The following is a 17,170-nucleotide window of genomic DNA, read 5'->3' as shown; positions in this document are numbered from 1 at the left end:
TTTATAATGGATTCTAGCATTTTTACTACTGTCTGTGTCAGGTTGAAAATTCCATTTTCTCTCTACTCCCTTTCTTAAATAATGGGGTTACATTAGCTAGCCTCCAAGCTTTAGAAACTGTTCCAGAGTCTATAGAAATTGAAAGATAACAGTAATGCACCCGCTATTCCAGGGCCACTTCCTTAAGAATGCTGGGTTGTGGATTATTGGGCCCTGTGGACTATCAACCTTTAATTCCAATTTTCCCGATATCACTTCCCTCCTTATTCCAATTTCCTTCAGTTCCTCCTTCTCACTAGACCCTGTGTCTCTCAACATTTTTGTGAAGTTATTTGTGTCCTCCTTCGTGAAGACAGAATCATAATATTTATTTTTCCCAGATAAGTCATGAGGCTCACAATCAGGGTCTTTTAAATAAGGATAATGCACGATTGGACGTGGAGTTAGTGGAGTAAGTGGTACAGACCAAAAGGACAGACACCAGGTTTCTCAGACTGAAAACAAAGTAATATTGGAAATAGCTAAATTCATCCTGCAGTTGAAACAGATAGCCCTGGATTTAGAGGGGGTAAAAAAAAAAGTCAGACTACTGAAGTGTGAAAAAAATTGATTTGGAATTTCCTGTCAGAGTTAAGGCAGCAGATACAATTGATATTGGTAAAGCATCTGGGATTTTTGTAAATACAGGAGGGATTAGGTTCACAGTTAATTGAATTAGCAAAGATACAATTAGTTAAAACAGCTTCAATACAAAAAGGAAATTTTAAAATAAACTGGAAATAGAAATGAAAAACTTGAATATGAATTTCAGAGAGTTAGGGATGATGATGATAGAGGAATTATCGTTGCAAAATTACGCAGTTTAGAAAGAAGACAGATGCCAACAAAGGCTCACATGGTGAAAACCACAGGCACAATTTAAAGTCCAGTCGGGAAATGCTTAAATTCATACAGGTATTCTTTATCATTGGAAAAAATAGCAAAACAAATTAAGTGGCCAAAAATCAACTGGATATTGGCCGTGTATAACAAGTTGATGGCGGCATACTTGAGATTTATGCATCCATGTGACAAGAGATCTCAGTGGATCATGATGCAGTTTTAAAGAAAGGCTGTTCTGGGTGTGAACCAATTCATTCCTGAAGCATAGAGGCAAACAATTAGGAATTTAAGGCGACAGCCTGGGTAAAGCCACCTTGAATTTGAAAAGGTTAAGGAAAATAATTGAGGTTGATATGGGCATTAGGAGTAACTACCACACATGAAGCTCTCAGCAAAATTATTCACTTGGAAGAATCTAAAAATTGACTAGCTTTTCTAATTGAAGCCCATACTGAAGACTAGAGAGTTGCAACTACAAGACAAACAGCAATCACGCCTGATGATTATGAGCCGATCTATAAAACTAATTCCTTTTTCTGTCAGCTCCATAAACTAAAGTGGGATAGAGAGTAGAGAGTAAAAGGAAAGCATGTAGATAAAGAAAGGATGTCTGGTAATGTTCCAAGAATTACCATCAAATCAAAAAAGGAAGGTGCTAAACTGGAGGTAAAAATTAAAAGCCTAAGTGTTTCCAAAGGGGACACCTTTGTACAGAATGTTAGAAATTGTGTTCAAAGCCCTTGAGACTTACTCAGATTATTAAGACCGAGTCCAAAACAAAATGCTGAAGGAAAATAGAATCGTTCAAAATGCAACTTTAACTACAACCAGGAAACTCAAAGTAAACATCGCAGAGAGTGCAGAAGGCGTGAATAAGGTGGATGAGAGGTAAGAAGTGTTTTTTGTCAAAAGGAAAGGTAACCCTTTTGTCTTCAAATGATGCAATTCTACCCGCTAACTATGTTAAGGGAATAACAGGAGCCACTCAAATTATTTCGCTGTAGGAGGAAATAGTTTCCCTGCAGACAGTGCACTGAAAGCCAATGAGCTGATAAAGTGAGAAGTGCAGATTACGTTCTGGTTCCACTGTGTCAAGTACAACTTGAATGTGTCTTGTTGTCTTGGCAGAAATTTACCTTGAATGGAGTTGATTTCTCCTCAGTATTAATTCGGTGGGAGTAAAAGTTAGGGCTTTGCCGAAAATTCCAATCACAGAAAGCCCAAACAGGGATAAACAGATGAAATGGTTAACGAGATAAGTTCCATTGCGTGTAGTGACCAGATTGATGGTCACAAAATAAGCAATCCAGTAAACTTTATCAAGGAGATGGTTTGGAGGCAAATGATTAATTCTCAATGTAGAATTACATGCCCATGTTTATTGAGAACAGGATCATGCGGAGGAGCATTTAAAAACTTCACAGGCAAAGAATGGACACACAAACATGCTAGAACTGGAACATTTCAAACAGAAGATGAAGTATCAGTGTTATTCCCTTTCTGAAAGGGAGATTGTGGTCCCATACAAAGTTGTTAGGTGGTTTAAGAAAAGCAACTCATCCAGAACATACTCCAGATTGCAGAAAGATGAACTGATTATGCCTGTTGATCATGTTAAAGCAATATTATTGTAGGAAGAAGCCAAGAAAGAACAAGTGTGTAAGGTTGTAAGAGTAGTGGAGGACGAGTAGACAATGAGAGTAAGGTAGAAGGTTCACAAAACAAACCTTCTACAATTCAATTCGCCAATACTGAAACATAGAGACAGTAAGACAACATATTCTCATATTTTGAGGAAGGATCTAGTAAAGCTAAGAAATTTGAGGAAGACTGTAGTGACACACCTGGATGTATTGTGTTAGTAGGGAAATGAGCACCGACTAAACAACAACTTTCTTGATTAAGACCAAGAAAACAAGCTCAAGTAGAAACAGACATCAATAAATGCTCAAAAGTCACTTAACTGAATCCAGCCAAAGTACCTCAAGTTCACTGGTGGTATCAGTTCCTGAACCAGAAGGATCAATGAGATTCTGCATTGATTACAGAAAAATTAATGATGAATTCAAATTCAAACACAACTCCCCAATTGGAAGATAGTATATATAGGTTTGATGGTAATTCATTTGTTTCTATGATTGATCTATTGTAGTAGTACTGGCAAGTACCATTAACATCAAAAGTTAAGGATATCAGTTTTTGTCACATCAAATGTCAAATATCAATGTCAATTGAGGCCATTTGGGTTTAAAACTGCCCCAGCTACATTCCAGAGACTTATGAATCAAGGTGAAGCCTATGCAGCTAATAGGATACTTTATTTAGACAACGTCATAACATACAGTAATGCAGGAGGAAAAATACGTAAAACAATCAGAAGACCTATTTAAACTACTACAGGCAGCTGGCTTAGTAATAAATTGCAGCAAGAATATGCAAAAATTGCACTGAGAGTTCTCAACACTGACTCCAGACGTCACTAAATCTTATGGCATCAGGTCAAACACGGGCAAGGAAACCTCATTAGCACCTGCTCTGCCCCCTCAGCTGATGAAGCAGTGCACTTCCATGTTGAACACTGCTTAGAAGAAGCACTGAGCATGGCAAGCACATAGAAATGTACTCTCGGTGTGGGACCATCACCAAGAGTGGAGGACTTTCAAAGCGCTCAGCAAAAGTATATTCCAGTGAAAAGGAAGGACTGTAAGAAAAGGGGTAATCTGCCATGGGTGTCTAAAGAAATAAGGGAAGCTATCAAATTGAAAGAGAAAGCATACAAAGTGGCCAAAAACAGCATGAAACTAGAAGATTGGGAAAACTTTAAAGGTCAACAGAAAGCCACAAAAAGAGCTACAAAGAAAAGTAAGATGGAACATGAGAAAAAACTAGCACAGAATATAAAGACAGATAGCAAAAGTTTCTATAAATATGTAAAACGAAAAAGAGTGGCTAAAGTAAACGTTGGCCCTTTACAGGATGAGAAGGGGAATTTAGTTATGGGATATGATGAAATGGCCGAGGCATTGAACAGGTATTTTGTATCGGTCTTCACAGTGGAGGACACTAATAACATACCAGTAATTGACAAAGAGATGAAGGTAGGTGAGGACCTGGAAACAATCATTATTACGGAAGAGGTAGTGTTGGGCAAGCTAATGGAGCTAAGGATCGATAAGTCTCCTGGCCCTGATGGAATGCATCCCAGGGTACTAAAAGAGATGGCGGGAGAAACAGCAGGTACACTGGTGGTAATTTTCCAAAATTCACTGGACTCTGGGGCAGTCCCAGCAGATTGGAAAACAGCAAATGTGACGCCACTGTTTAAAAAGGGAAGTAGACAAAAGATGGGGAATTATAGACCGCTTAGCTTAACCTCTGTAGTAAGGAAGATGCTTCAGTCTATTATCAAGGAAGAAATAGCAAGGCATCTTGATAGAAATTCCCCCGTTGGGCAGATGCAGAATGGGTTCATGAAGAGCAGGTCATGCTTGACAAATCTTTTGGAATTCTATGAAGACATTACGAGCGAGGTGGACAATGGGGACCCAGTGGATGTGGTGTACCTAGATTTCCAAAAGGCCTTCGACAAGGTGCCGCACAATAAGATAAGGATGCATGGCATTAAGGGTAAAGTATTAGCATGGATAGAGGATTGGTTGACTAACAGGAAGTAAAGAGTGGGGATAAATGAGTGCTATTCTAGCTGGCAGTCAGGGACTAGTGGTGTGCCTCAGGGATCGGTGTTGGGACCACAATTATTTACTATTTATATAGATGATTTGGAGTTGGGGACCACGTGTAGGGTGTCAATGTTTGCAGATGACACTAAGATGAGTGGCAGAGCAAAGTGTGCAGAGGACTGTGAAACTTTGCAGAGGAACATAGATACATTGGGTGAGTGGGCAAAGGTCTGGCAGATGGAATACAATGTAAATAAATGTGAAGTCACACATTTTGGTAGAAGTAATAGTAAAAAGGATTATTATTTGAATGGTAACAAGTTGCAGCATGCTGCTATGCAGAGGGACCTGGGTGTCCTTGTGCATGAATCACAGAAGGTAGGTCTGCAGGTACAACAAGTAATTAGGAAGGCAAATGGAATTTTGTCCTTCATTGCTAAAGGGATTGAGATTAAAAGCAGAGAGGTTATGTTGCAGCTGTACAAGGTGCTGGTGAGGCCACACCTGGAGTACTGTGTGCAGTTTGGGTCTCCTTACTTGAGAAAGGATGTACTGGCACTGGAGGGGGTGCAAAGGAGGTTCACTAGGTTGATTCCGGAGTTGAGGGGGTTGGCTTATGAGGAGAGACCGAGTAGATTGGGATTATATTCATTGGAATTCAGAAGATTGAGGGGGATCTTATAGAAACATATAAAATTATGAAGGGAATAGATAAGATAGAAGTAGAGAGGATGTTTCCACTGGCAGGTGAAGCTAGGACAAGAGGGCGTAGCCTCAAGATTAGAGGGAGCAGATTTAGGACTGAATTGAGAAGGAACTTCTTCACCCAGAGGGTTGTTAATCAATGGAATTCCTCGCCCAGTGAAGTAGGTGACGCCACTTCAGTAAACGTTTTTAAAGAGAAGGTAGATATATTTTTGAACAATAAAGGAATTAAGGGATACGGTGAGAACGTGGGTAAGTGGATGAGTCCACGAAAAGATCAGCCATGATCTTATTGAATGGTGGAGCAGGCTCGAAGGGCTGGACAGCCTACCCCTGCTCCTAGTTCTTACGTTCACTGCCATTCAATTCAGATTCTGCCATGACATATAGATCAATAAGATCCGTCAGTTCTGAGGAAGGGTCACCGGACCAGAAACGTTAACTCTGATTTTTTCTTCACAGATGCTGTCAGACCTGCCGAGCTTTTCCAGCAACTTCTAGTTTTGTTCCTGATTTACAGCATCTGCAGTTCTTTCTGTTTCAATAAGATTCAATGCGATCATGGCTGATCTGATAATTCTCAACTCCATTTTCCTGCCTCTTGCCCAGTAAGCCTGGATTCCCTTACTGACTAAAACTAAAATCTGTCTATCTTAGTCGTGAACATACTTAACAACCCAGCCTCGACATCCCTCTGTGGTAAAGTATTTCAGAGATTCTCCACTCGAGAGAAAAATTCTTCCTCATCTGTCTTAAATGGGTGACAACTTACTTTGAGCTGAGGTCCTTTGTTCGTAGACTCTCCTGTAAGGAGAAACAACTGCTCCTCATCTACCCTGTCAAGGTTCCTAAAAATCAGGATCCCCTCTCATTCAACTAACCTTAATAAGCAAAAACCCAACATTTTATTTAAAAGTATTATTGAAGGGATTATTGCACAGGCATGCCCCCTGTGCGTAAGGCAGGACAAATCAAAGCCAAGTAAGTCTTTTTTTTGGGAAAAGTCATGGCCTAGTGGTAATACCACTAGACTAGTATTCGAGAACCCAGGCCAATGCCACACAAGTAGTTAGGGTATGGAATGCACTGCTTCGAAATTGAGCCATTCAAGACGACACTGGATGATTATTTGGATAAAAATGTACATAGATACAGGGAAAAGGCATGAGAGTAGTTGGAGGTATTGGTCGATTGGCCCCCTTCTGTGCCATAGAAGTTCTGTGATTCTGCCAGTTGCGATGCATTCGGAAATTTGGATGTAAAGAGATCTGGGTGTCTTTGTACATCATTCAATGAAAGTAAACAGGTTGGTGCAGGAAACAGTAACAAAGGTAAATGGCATACTGGCCTTCATTGCCAGAGCAGTTGAATTCAAAAGTAGGGTTACTGCACTTGTCCAGAATGTTGGTTGGACCGCTCCTGTATGGTTTTGGTATCCCTACCCAAGACAGAATATATTTTTCATGGAGGAAGAGCAGCGAAGGTTTACTGGGCTGATAGGGAGGACAGCAGGGCAATCAATTAAGGAGTGACTGGGTCAATTAGACCTGTATTCACCAGAGTTTAGAAGGATGAGATAGAATCTGATCAAAACGGTTAAAATCCTAACATGGTTAGAGGGACCAGATGGAAGGAAGATGAAGTTCTCGTGAAGAATCACCAGACTGGAAATGTTAACTGTTTTCTCCTGACAGATGCTGCTAGACCTATTGAGTTTTACAACAATTTCTGTTTTTGTTCCAAACGAAAGAATGTTTCCTGTGGTTGGTGAATATAGAACCAAGGAAAATAGTCTCAGGATACAGGGCAGGCCATTTCAGACTGAGATAAGGAAACATTTCTTCACTCAAGGTGATCAATTAAAAATGAATTAAAATTCAGCTCTTCTATTTTTCCTGCCCATGTGCCTAATTTCATACTTTCCCACATGGTGCCAGAAGGATTGGCACTGGGTCCACTGCTTTTCATCATTTATATAAATGATTTGGATGTGAACATGGGGGTATGGTTACTAAGTTTGCAGATTACACCAAAATTACAGGTGTAGTGGACAGCAGAGGAGGTTACCTCAGAGTACAATGGCATCTTCATCAGATGGGCCACTGGGCCAAGGAGGGGCAGATGGAGTTTAATTTAAATAAAGGTGAGGTGCTCCAAGGCAAATCAGGGCAGGACTTATACACTTAATGGTAAGGTCCTGGGGAGTCTTGCTGAACAAAGAGACTTTGGAGTGTAGGTTCGTAGTTCCTTGGAAGTGGAGTCCATAAGACCATAAGACATAGGAGCCCATCGAGTCTGCTACGCCATTCAATCATGGCTGATAAGATCCTTAACCCCATTCTCCTGCTTTCTCCCCATAACTCTCGATCCCCTTGAGTCGCAGGTAGACAGGATAGTGAAGACGACATTTGGGATGCTTGTCTTTATTGGTCAGTGCATTTAGTATTGGTAGGTCATATTGCGGCTGGACAGAACATTGATTCAGCCACTTTTGGAATACTGCAAGCAATTCTGGTCTCCCTGCTACAGGAAGGACGTTGTGTAATTTGAAAGAGTTTAGAAAATATTTACAAGAATGTTGGCAGGGTTGGAGGGTTTGAGCTGAAGGGAGAGGCTGAATAGGCTGGAGCTGTTTTCCCTGGGGCATCGGAGGCTAAACCTTATAGAGGTTTATAATAGCATGAGGAGCATGGATAGAGTGAATAGGCATGGTCTTTTCCCTGGGGTGGGGGAGTCTAAAACGAGAGGGAAAGGTTTAAGGTGATAGGGGAAAGATTTAAAAGAGACCTAAGGGGCACCTTTTTCACACAGAGGGTGGTGCATGTATGGAATGAGCTGCCACTGGAAGTAGTGGAGACTGGTACAATTACAATATTTGATAGGCATTTGGATGGGTATTTGAATAGGATGGGTTTAGAGGGATATGTGCCAAATGGGACTAGATTTGTTTAGGATATCTGGTCAGTATGAACGTGTTGGGCCAAAGGGTCTGTGTACATGCTGGCCATCTCAATGACTCTATTCAATTTGCCCACTTGCTTAACATATATCTCTGTCTGAGGTTGTTGTCTTGCTTGCCAAGCTGGCTTGTTTTTCTTCAGATGTTTCGTCACCATGCTAGGTAACATCATCAGTGAAACCTCCGATGAAGCGATGTTGTTCTACTCTGCTTGGAATTTACACTGACAAGTCTGTTATACTGAGTAGTGTCACTTCCAGTTTTGTTCTGCATAGGTTTGTATATGGGGTCCAATTGTATATGCTTGTTGTTTGCATTATGGGTTGAGAGCCATGCCTCTAGGAATTCCCATGCATGTCTACATTTGGCTTGGGCTATGGTTACATTGTCCCAGGTAAACTGATGGCCTTCGTTGCCCAAATGCACTGATATTAAGGAAGCTTTGTCATGTCATTTTGCTGCTAGCTGATGTTCGTGTATTCTGATGGCTAGTTTCCTTCCTATCTGTCTGACGTAATGTTTGCGGCAGTCATTGCATGGTATTTTGTAAACTACGTAGGAGTTCCTACACTCCTATGACCACTAGAAATCACGGGCGCACACAAGCCCACAGCCACTCTACGACAAACACGCACAAGGATTAAAGACCCCATTCCCACAACATGCAGAACCAACACAGTTTACAAAATACCATGCAACGACTGCCACAAGCATTACATCAGACAGGAAAGCCATCAGTTTAACTGGGAGAACGTAACTATAGTAGCCCAAGCCAAACATAGACATGCATGGGAATTCCTCGAGGCATGGTACTCAACCCATAATGCCATCAACAAACATACAGAATTGAACCCCATACACAAAAACATACAGAACAAAACCGGAAATGACACTACTCACCACAACAGACCAGACAGTATAAATTCCAAACAGAGTAGAACAACATCACTTCATCGGAGGCCTCACTGATGATGTTACCTAGCATGGTGGTGAAATGTCTGAATGAAAACAAGCCAGCTTGGTGAACAAGTCAACAACCTCATCCACTATCTGAGCTACAAATCTTTGCTAAAACCTTAAGGTATATCTATACCTCAGTGGACTCTACAACAGACTGGTTTATTAAGTTATCCACAAAACTGGGCATAGTATAATTCATTTCCCATTCCAATCATTAATATATTCATATATAGTGCAATTAAAAGGGCTCCAGCACTACAGATCATTAGGTACAGGTTGCTATCCTGAAAATGCTCCCTGTATTCCAACTGTCCTCTACTCGTTAGGCCACCTGCCAGCCATGCCACATGGACTCAGCTCATCGAGTAGCCTTATATGATGTGCCTCCTTGAATGTCTTTTGGAACCCCAAATATATTACATCTCCTGGTTCTTTCATTTACTCTGCTTGTTGTCTCTCCAAAGAACTCTAATAAATTTGCCACACACAATTCCCACTTCCTAACTGACGTGGCTTGATTATATGATGTATTTCTAAAAGCTCTATCAAATCCTTCAGAACAGACTCTAAAATTTGCCCAATCACTGATGTTAAGCTGACAAGCCTTAATTACTTTTGTATAAAAGAGCGTTACAATTTTACAAATCTCCATGACTTTTCCAGAATCTAAGGATTCTTTCAAGAATCCTATCAGTGCACCCAACGTCTCCGCAGCTACTTCTATTAATATTCTTGAATGCACTTCATCAGGTCCAAATAACTTATCGATCTTTAACTCCCATTCGTTTCCCATGCACTTTTCTCTGGTGGTAGTGATTGCATTTATGTCCCAAAGTACTTTTATCCCTTTAGTAATTCTGAAATATTATGTATGTCTTCGACCACTTATTCAAACCCTCTGCCATTTTCTGGTTTCCCATCATTATTTCCCAGCCTCATTCACTAAAAGGCCTATGTTCAGTTTGGCTTCTCACTTCCTTTTAACATATTTGGAAAAATTCCTGCTGTTCATAATGATAACTTGCAAGTTTATTACCAAAGTTCTTTTTTTTGGTTGTCTTCTGTTGGTTTTAAAAACTTTAGTAATCCTCTGGTTTACCACTAACCTCTGCCACATTGTGTGCCTCTTCCTTAAATGCGACATAATCGTTAACTTCCATAGTTAATCTTAGAAGCTATCTTTTTTAAATTTCTCTGATGCAGTCCATCAGATCCAGTGGACTTACAGGCCTTTACCCCCATTAATTAGTACTTTTACTTCTAGCGACAGGTATGGAGTTTAATTTCTTTTCCCGCCCCCATCCCATTCAGCCACTTGATTGCCTAGTATTTTTGCAATGCTATTAGTGTCATCAATCATGAAGACTGTAGCAAAGTATTTATTCAACTGTTTTACCATATCCTAGCTTCCCATTATTTTTCCAGCTTCATTCTCAAAGGGGCCTACGTTCACTTTGCCCTCTCTCTCCTTTTTATAGTTTTAAAGAAGCTCTTATTCTCCATTTTTATAGTACGTGACAGTTTGCCCTTAGTTTATTTGCTCCCTTGTTCATCATGATTTGTCAGTTTATAAAGCCTTACTAATCTGCTGGTTTTTCAACCAATCTTTGCCACATTGCATGTTTTTCTTTCAATCTGATACCTCTAACTTCCAAGGTTAATGATAGTCAAGTTTATCTCCTTCCCAGAATTATTCGTCAATGGGACATACCTTTACTGTGAGTCACACTATTTTTTTAAACATCTGCCATTGTTCCTCACCATCTAATAGACGTGGTTCAAACACAGGTAAACAAGTTGAACTGCAGAGGTGAGGGGTGAGAGTGACTGCCCTTGACAGCAAGAGAGTGTTTAACGGAGCACCAGGAGCCTCAATAAAACTGTAGTCAATGGGAATCTAAGAAGAAAACTCCCTGGTTGTTGGAGTCATGCCGAGCAACAAGAAAGATGGTTGAAGATGCTGAAGAACAATCATTTCACCTCTAGGATGTCTCTACAGGTGCTCCTTACAGTAGTGTCCTTGGCCCACCATCTTCAACTGTTTCGATGACCTTCCCTCCATCAGAATTTTCAGTTCTGAAGCGAGACTGGACAGATTCAGGGTTGTTTTCCTTTGAGCAGAGGAGATTGAGAGGGGCATAATTAAGATTTAAAATTATGAGGGCAGACAGGAAGAAACCTTTTCCTGTGATGATGATCAATGGCCAGGGGGCACAGATTTAAGGTAAGGGGCAGGATGCTTACAGATGATGTAAGGAAAAAGTTTTCATCCAGAGGGTAGTGCAAATCTGGAACTCCCTGCCAGAACAAAACAATATTTATTTTTCTGTTTGGTGAGGCCATTCTGTACTTGGAAGCAGACTTGAATGCAGTGCATGACGTATTATTCACTTTTATCAAACATCAAGCCTTCATGACAGTCCATCCAAGGGTAACTGAAATCAGCCAGCATTATCACCTAGTTGAAGTGAATGTTGGTCCCGTGGAGGATGAGTGTGGTGAGTCAATAGTGGGGAACACAGAAATGGCAGAGTCACCGAATCAATATTTGCTTCAGTTTTCACTGTTGAGGTCACTAGTAATTTCCCAACACAAACAGGTAATGTAGTGGTTATAGAAAGGGAGAAACCTAGATCATTTAGAGAAAAGGTACTGAGCAAAACTATTGGTCCCAGGGCCTGATGGCCTACATCCTGGATTCTTAAAGGAAGTGGCAGCAGAGATACTGAATTAGAAAAATGATAAGGGTCTGTTTCGATGCCGAATGACTCTCTAACACCCTTATTCAAAAAGGGAGGGAGGTGGACAGTAGAAACTTGATATCAGTTAGTTCAACATGTATCATGGGAAATTGTTAGAATCTATTATTAAGGATGTAATAACAGGATATTTGGAAAGTCAAAATGCAATCCATCAGAGTCAGGATTGTTTTATGAAGAGTAAATCATTTCTGACTAATTTGCTAGAGTTTTTTGAATATGTAACAAGCAATATGGAGAATAGGGATCTTGTATGTAGTATGTTTGGACTTCCAGAAGGCATATATGATACGGTGCTGCACAAAACATTAAAGCACAAGCTAAGATCATACAGGGTTAGGAGTGAATTATTTGCTTGGGTAAAGGATTGGCTAACCAACAGAAAAGTCGGGATAAACAGGTCTTTTTCTGGTTCAAACAAAAAAAAGCTGCTGGAAAGCTCAGCAGGTCTGGCAGCATCTGTGAAGGAAAAGAACCACAGTTAACGTTTCGGGGCCGGTGACCCTTCCTCAGAACCAATGGTGGCTGGGAAAACGTCAGTTTATATGCAAAAATATTGGGAGGGGGATGGGGTAGGGAGTAACCGATAGGATAGAGCCTAAAGAGAGAGAAGAGCAGCTGGACAGACAAAGAGTTGATTATGATCAGGCTGGGACAGTGAATACTTGTTAATGGGGACTATTAGTGACTAATAACAAGTAGTGTGCAAGGGCAGGCCATGTGATAACAAGGCCTGGTGTGTTGGGTGGGGGGCTGGAACAAGGGAGAGTATTGGCCCTAAAATTATTGATCTCAATATGGAGTCCAGAGGGCTGCAGGGTCCTCAAGTGGAAAACGAGGTGTTGTTCTTCTAGCTTGCGTCAAGCTTCGCCAGAACACTGCAGCAAGCCAGAGACAGACATGTTGGTCAGGGAACAGGGTGGTGCATTAACGTGGCAGGCAACGGGTAGTTCAGGGCTTTTTTTGCCAGCAGAACGTCTACGCTTCATTTCCCCAAATGTAGAGGAGACCACATTGTGAGCAGCGAATGCGGTAGACTAGATTCTTGGAAGTGCAGGTGAAGTGTTGCTTCACGTGAAAGGTATGTTTGGGCCCCTGGATACTGAGGAGGGAGGAGGTAAATGGGCAAGTGACGCACCTTCAACAGTTACAGGGGAACGTGTCGTAGGGTGTGGGGTGGTGTTGGGGGTGAAAGAAGTGTGGACCAGGGTGTCCCAGAGGGAACGGTCCCTGTGGAAGGTGGACAAGGGAGGGGAGGGGAATAAGTGTCTGGAGGTGGCGGAAATGGCATCTGATGATCTTCAGGATGGGGATGCTAGTGGGATGGTAAGTAAAGACAAGGGGAATCCCATTGCTGTTGCGGGAGGGAACAGAAGGGATGAGGGCAGATGTGCGAGAGATGGGCTGGACCCAGTGGAGGACCCTGTCGACCATGGAGCTGGGGGATCCTCAGTTGAGGAAGAAGGTGGACATTTCGGTGGCTCCCTTGTCAAAGTTGTCTTTTTCTGGTTGGCAAGTCTTAACTAGTGGGGGGCCACAGGGTTCGGGCGCCAACTATTTACAATCTATATTAATGATCTAATTGTGGGATAGGAAGTACAATACGCAAATTTGCAGATGACACTGAGAAAGGTGGGGAAATAAGTTGCAGTGAAAAATAAGAAATTTACAAACAGGTATGGATCAATTAGGTGAATAGGCCAAAATTTGGTAGATGAAGTTTAACAGGGATAAATGTGAGGTTATCCATTTTGATTGGAGGAATGGAAATGCAAATTCTTACTGCCTAAAAGGAGGGAAAACTCAGAATGCTTCGGTGCAAAGGGATGTGGGTGTTCTTGTGCATGATTTGCAGAAACCTAGCATGCTGGTGTATCAGGGAATAAGGACAGCAAATAGAATTTTGGCATCAATTGTTAAAGGAAGAGAGTATAAAAGGAGGGATATGTTGTTGTGACTGTACAAGGCATGAGTGGAATGCACCTGGAGTACTGTGTACAGTTTTGGAGGAGGGATGTGTTGCACTGGAGGTAGCTCAGAGGAGGTTCGCTAGATTGATTCCAGAGATGAGGGGTTTGACTTATAAAGCAAGTTTGAGCAATTTAGGCTTACACTTTCTGGGAGTTCAGAAGAAACAGAGGAGATCTAATTGAGGTACACAAAATGCTAAAGGGAATTGCCAAAGTCAATGCAGGAAGGATGCTTCCTCCTGGTGCAATCTAAAATGAGGGGGTCGTCGCTTTAGGATAATGGGTAGAAGATTTAAAACAGCAACGAGGAGAAACTGCTTCCATCAAAAGGTTGTGAATCTGTGGAATTCACTACTCCAGGGTGCAGTGGATACTGGGACATTGAGTAAATTTAAGGAAGTGATAGACAGATTTGTAAATTTGTCATGGGTTGAAGGGTTATGGAGAGTGGGCAGGAAAGTGGACTTGATGCCAAGATGAGATCAGCCATGGCAACATCAAATGCAGACACGGCCCAAAAGGCTGAATTGCCTACTCCTGCTCCTGGTTTCGATGTTCTTGTTGTCCATGCTGGCCTATTAGTGGCCTGGAATGCACACAGATAACGAGACAAAGTTCTTAAATTGATCCTTTGGAATTCTGTCCTGGATAGCAATTAGCAATCATATAAGCACCGACAAAATACAAAAACATGCTAAAGCATTCCAAAGTGAAACAAAAACGGTTCTTCAGCTAGCAAAAGTTACTTAGAAAGTTATCAATATCATTGTCAAATAAATGCATTCAAGAGGATCCCAAAGGAAAAACAGACAGTGGAGAGAAGCATTTTGGGAGTAAATTGAAGAGCAGAGCTCAGGGTCAAAACTTCTGAAGCCACTGTGGTCCAACAAAACAGATAGCGCACGGGGGCTGATTCAAAAGGCCAAAGTCATTCTCAGACGGCCATAAAGTTGAATAAGGTTAAAGAAGAGAAAAGGGAGAGGCCACAAAACAATCCAAACATAAGGAATGGCACGTAAAACCTGCATCATAGAAGGACTGGAAGCCAATATAGACTAGTGTTGACAGCTGCTATAAGTGATTGGATTTTCTGCAAGACAGAATGCAGGTGAGAACTGAAGGTGAATCATGAAGAACTGACAACTGTGGAGGCAATATAGATATGTATGAGTGTTTCAGCAAGTAAATAGGCTGAGGTAGTGACAGAGATGCCGAGGTTGCAAACAGTTTGGTTCAACATAAAACCAGAGACCTAGGAGGAGAATGGAATCGACTCAGCGTAAAAAGGTACAAATATTGCATGAAGATCATGATAGATTTAGACTGACGAACACTTAACCAAAGGATACTGCAGATTGCTACAAAGAATAACACAGAACATGATTGGGCCGTTTGGCCCTCTCAGCCTGCACTGCCACATTTTGCCCTTCCATACTAAAACTGTCTTCATTTACACAATCTGTGTCCCTCCATTCGTTTCCAATTCATCATTTGTCGCAGTGTTTCTTGAATGCTGCTATTGTGTCTACTTCCACCACCTCCCTGGCAACACATTCCAGGCACTCACCAGCATATGTGTGAATAATGTGCACAAAAACAAAGTTGCTGGAAAAGCTCAGCAGGTCTGGTAGCATCTGTGAAGGAAAAAACACAGTTAATGTTTCAGATCCGGTGACGCTTCCTCAGAACCAGTTCTGAGGAAGGGTCACCAGAACCAAAACGTTAACACTGTCACAGATGCTGCCAGACCTGCTGAGCTTTTCCAGTAACTGTTTTTGTTCCTGATTTACACCATCCGCAGTTCTTTCAGTTTATATTTTGTGAAAAAAACTTGCCTTGCACATCTCTTTTGATCTTCCCCTGTTGCACCTTGAACCTGTATCCCCAATGATTGACCCCTCCATCCTGGGAAAAAGCCTCATACTTTTTGCTCTATCCATGCCATTCACAATTTTATAAACTGCTATTAGGTCAGCCCTCCAACCTCCAGCAGTCCAGTGAAATCAAACCCAGTCTAGTCAACCTTTCTTCACAGCTAAAATCCCCTACACCAGGCAACATCTTGGTAAAGCTTTTCCGTACCCTCTCCAAAGCATTCACATCCTTCTGGTCGCCTGGTGGCCAGAACTGAACGCAATATTCCAAATGTGGCCTAACTGAAGTTCTATAAAGCTTGAGCACAACTTGTCTATCCTCACATTCAATGCCCCTTCCAATGAAGGCGAGCTTGCCGTAAGCCTTAGAGATTACGATACCTACCTGACTGCCACCTTGAGTGATCTGTGGACCTGCACACCCAGATCCCTCCTCTGCATACCATTACTCCTAAGGGGTTTGCCATTCACTGTATAATTTCCATCTGTACTTGACCTTCCAAAATGCATCACCTCACATTTGTCCAGATTAAACTCCATCTGCCATTTTCTGCCCATGCCTCTAACTGGTCGATATCGTGCTGCATCCTCCGACAATCCTCCTCACTATTCACAACTCCACCAATCTTTGTATCATGTGCAAAGCTACTAATTAGTGTACAAGATATTTACAAGGGTGTTGCCAGAACTCAAGGGGCTGAGTTATAGAGAGAGATTGGACAAGCTAGGACTTTTTATTCTTTGGAGTACAAGAGACTGAGGCGGGATCTTACAGAAGTGTATAAGATCATGAGAGGCATGGACAGAGTGAACGCACTGAGTCTTTTTCCCAGGGTTGGGGAATTGAGAACTAGAGGGCAACAGTTTAAGCTAAGAGGGGAAAGAATACATGGGAACTGGAGGGTCAACTTTTTTTTGTTTTTTTTTACACAGAGGGTGGTACGCATATGGAATAAGCTGCCAGCGGAAGTGGTTCAGGCAGGTACATTAACAACATTTAAAAGGCATTAGGACGAATACATGGATAGGAAAGGTTTAGAAGGATATGGGCCACATGCAGGGAAATAGTGTTAGCATGGATGGACATTTTGGTCAGCATGGACCAGTTCGGGCTGAAGGGCCTGTCTCCATGCTGTATGGCTATGACTCTACCCCTCTAATCAGACCAGCTACGTTTTCCTCCAAATCATTTAAGTAGATCACAAACAGCCAAGGTCTCAGCACTGATCCCTGTGGAACACCACTAATCACAGCCCTCCATCCTTCCATTGCTACCCTCTCTCTCCTATGACTAAGCCAGTTCAGTATCTCTCTTAGATAACAAGGTGTAGAGCTGGATGAACACAGCAGGCCAAGCAGCATCAGAGGAGCAGGAAGGCTG

The 17,170-nt window shown here is 41.8% G+C and overlaps 1 protein-coding gene across 4 annotated transcripts in view; it reads right to left on the bottom strand.

Annotated features, from left to right (window-relative positions):
- znf318 (zinc finger protein 318) overlaps positions 1-17,170 on the bottom strand; it is a 99,239-nt gene that overhangs the window by 28,432 nt on the left and 53,637 nt on the right. The window contains exon 1 of one of the 4 annotated variants that reach the window (XM_048596737.1): positions 2,847-2,924. The exons of the other annotated variants lie outside the window; for them this stretch is intronic. Coding sequence (XP_048452694.1) covers positions 2,847-2,921 — 75 coding nt within the window. The 5' untranslated portion in view covers positions 2,922-2,924. Of the gene's footprint in view, positions 1-2,846; positions 2,925-17,170 lie in introns of those variants that run through there. 4 annotated transcript variants of the gene reach the window in all.

This window comes from Rhincodon typus, chromosome 5 (assembly GCF_021869965.1).
Source record: "Rhincodon typus isolate 14 chromosome 5, sRhiTyp1.1, whole genome shotgun sequence".
Taxonomy (NCBI): domain Eukaryota; kingdom Metazoa; phylum Chordata; class Chondrichthyes; order Orectolobiformes; family Rhincodontidae; genus Rhincodon; species Rhincodon typus.
Note: the sequence above shows the minus strand (reverse complement) of the source record. Positions and strands in the feature narration are given on the sequence as shown.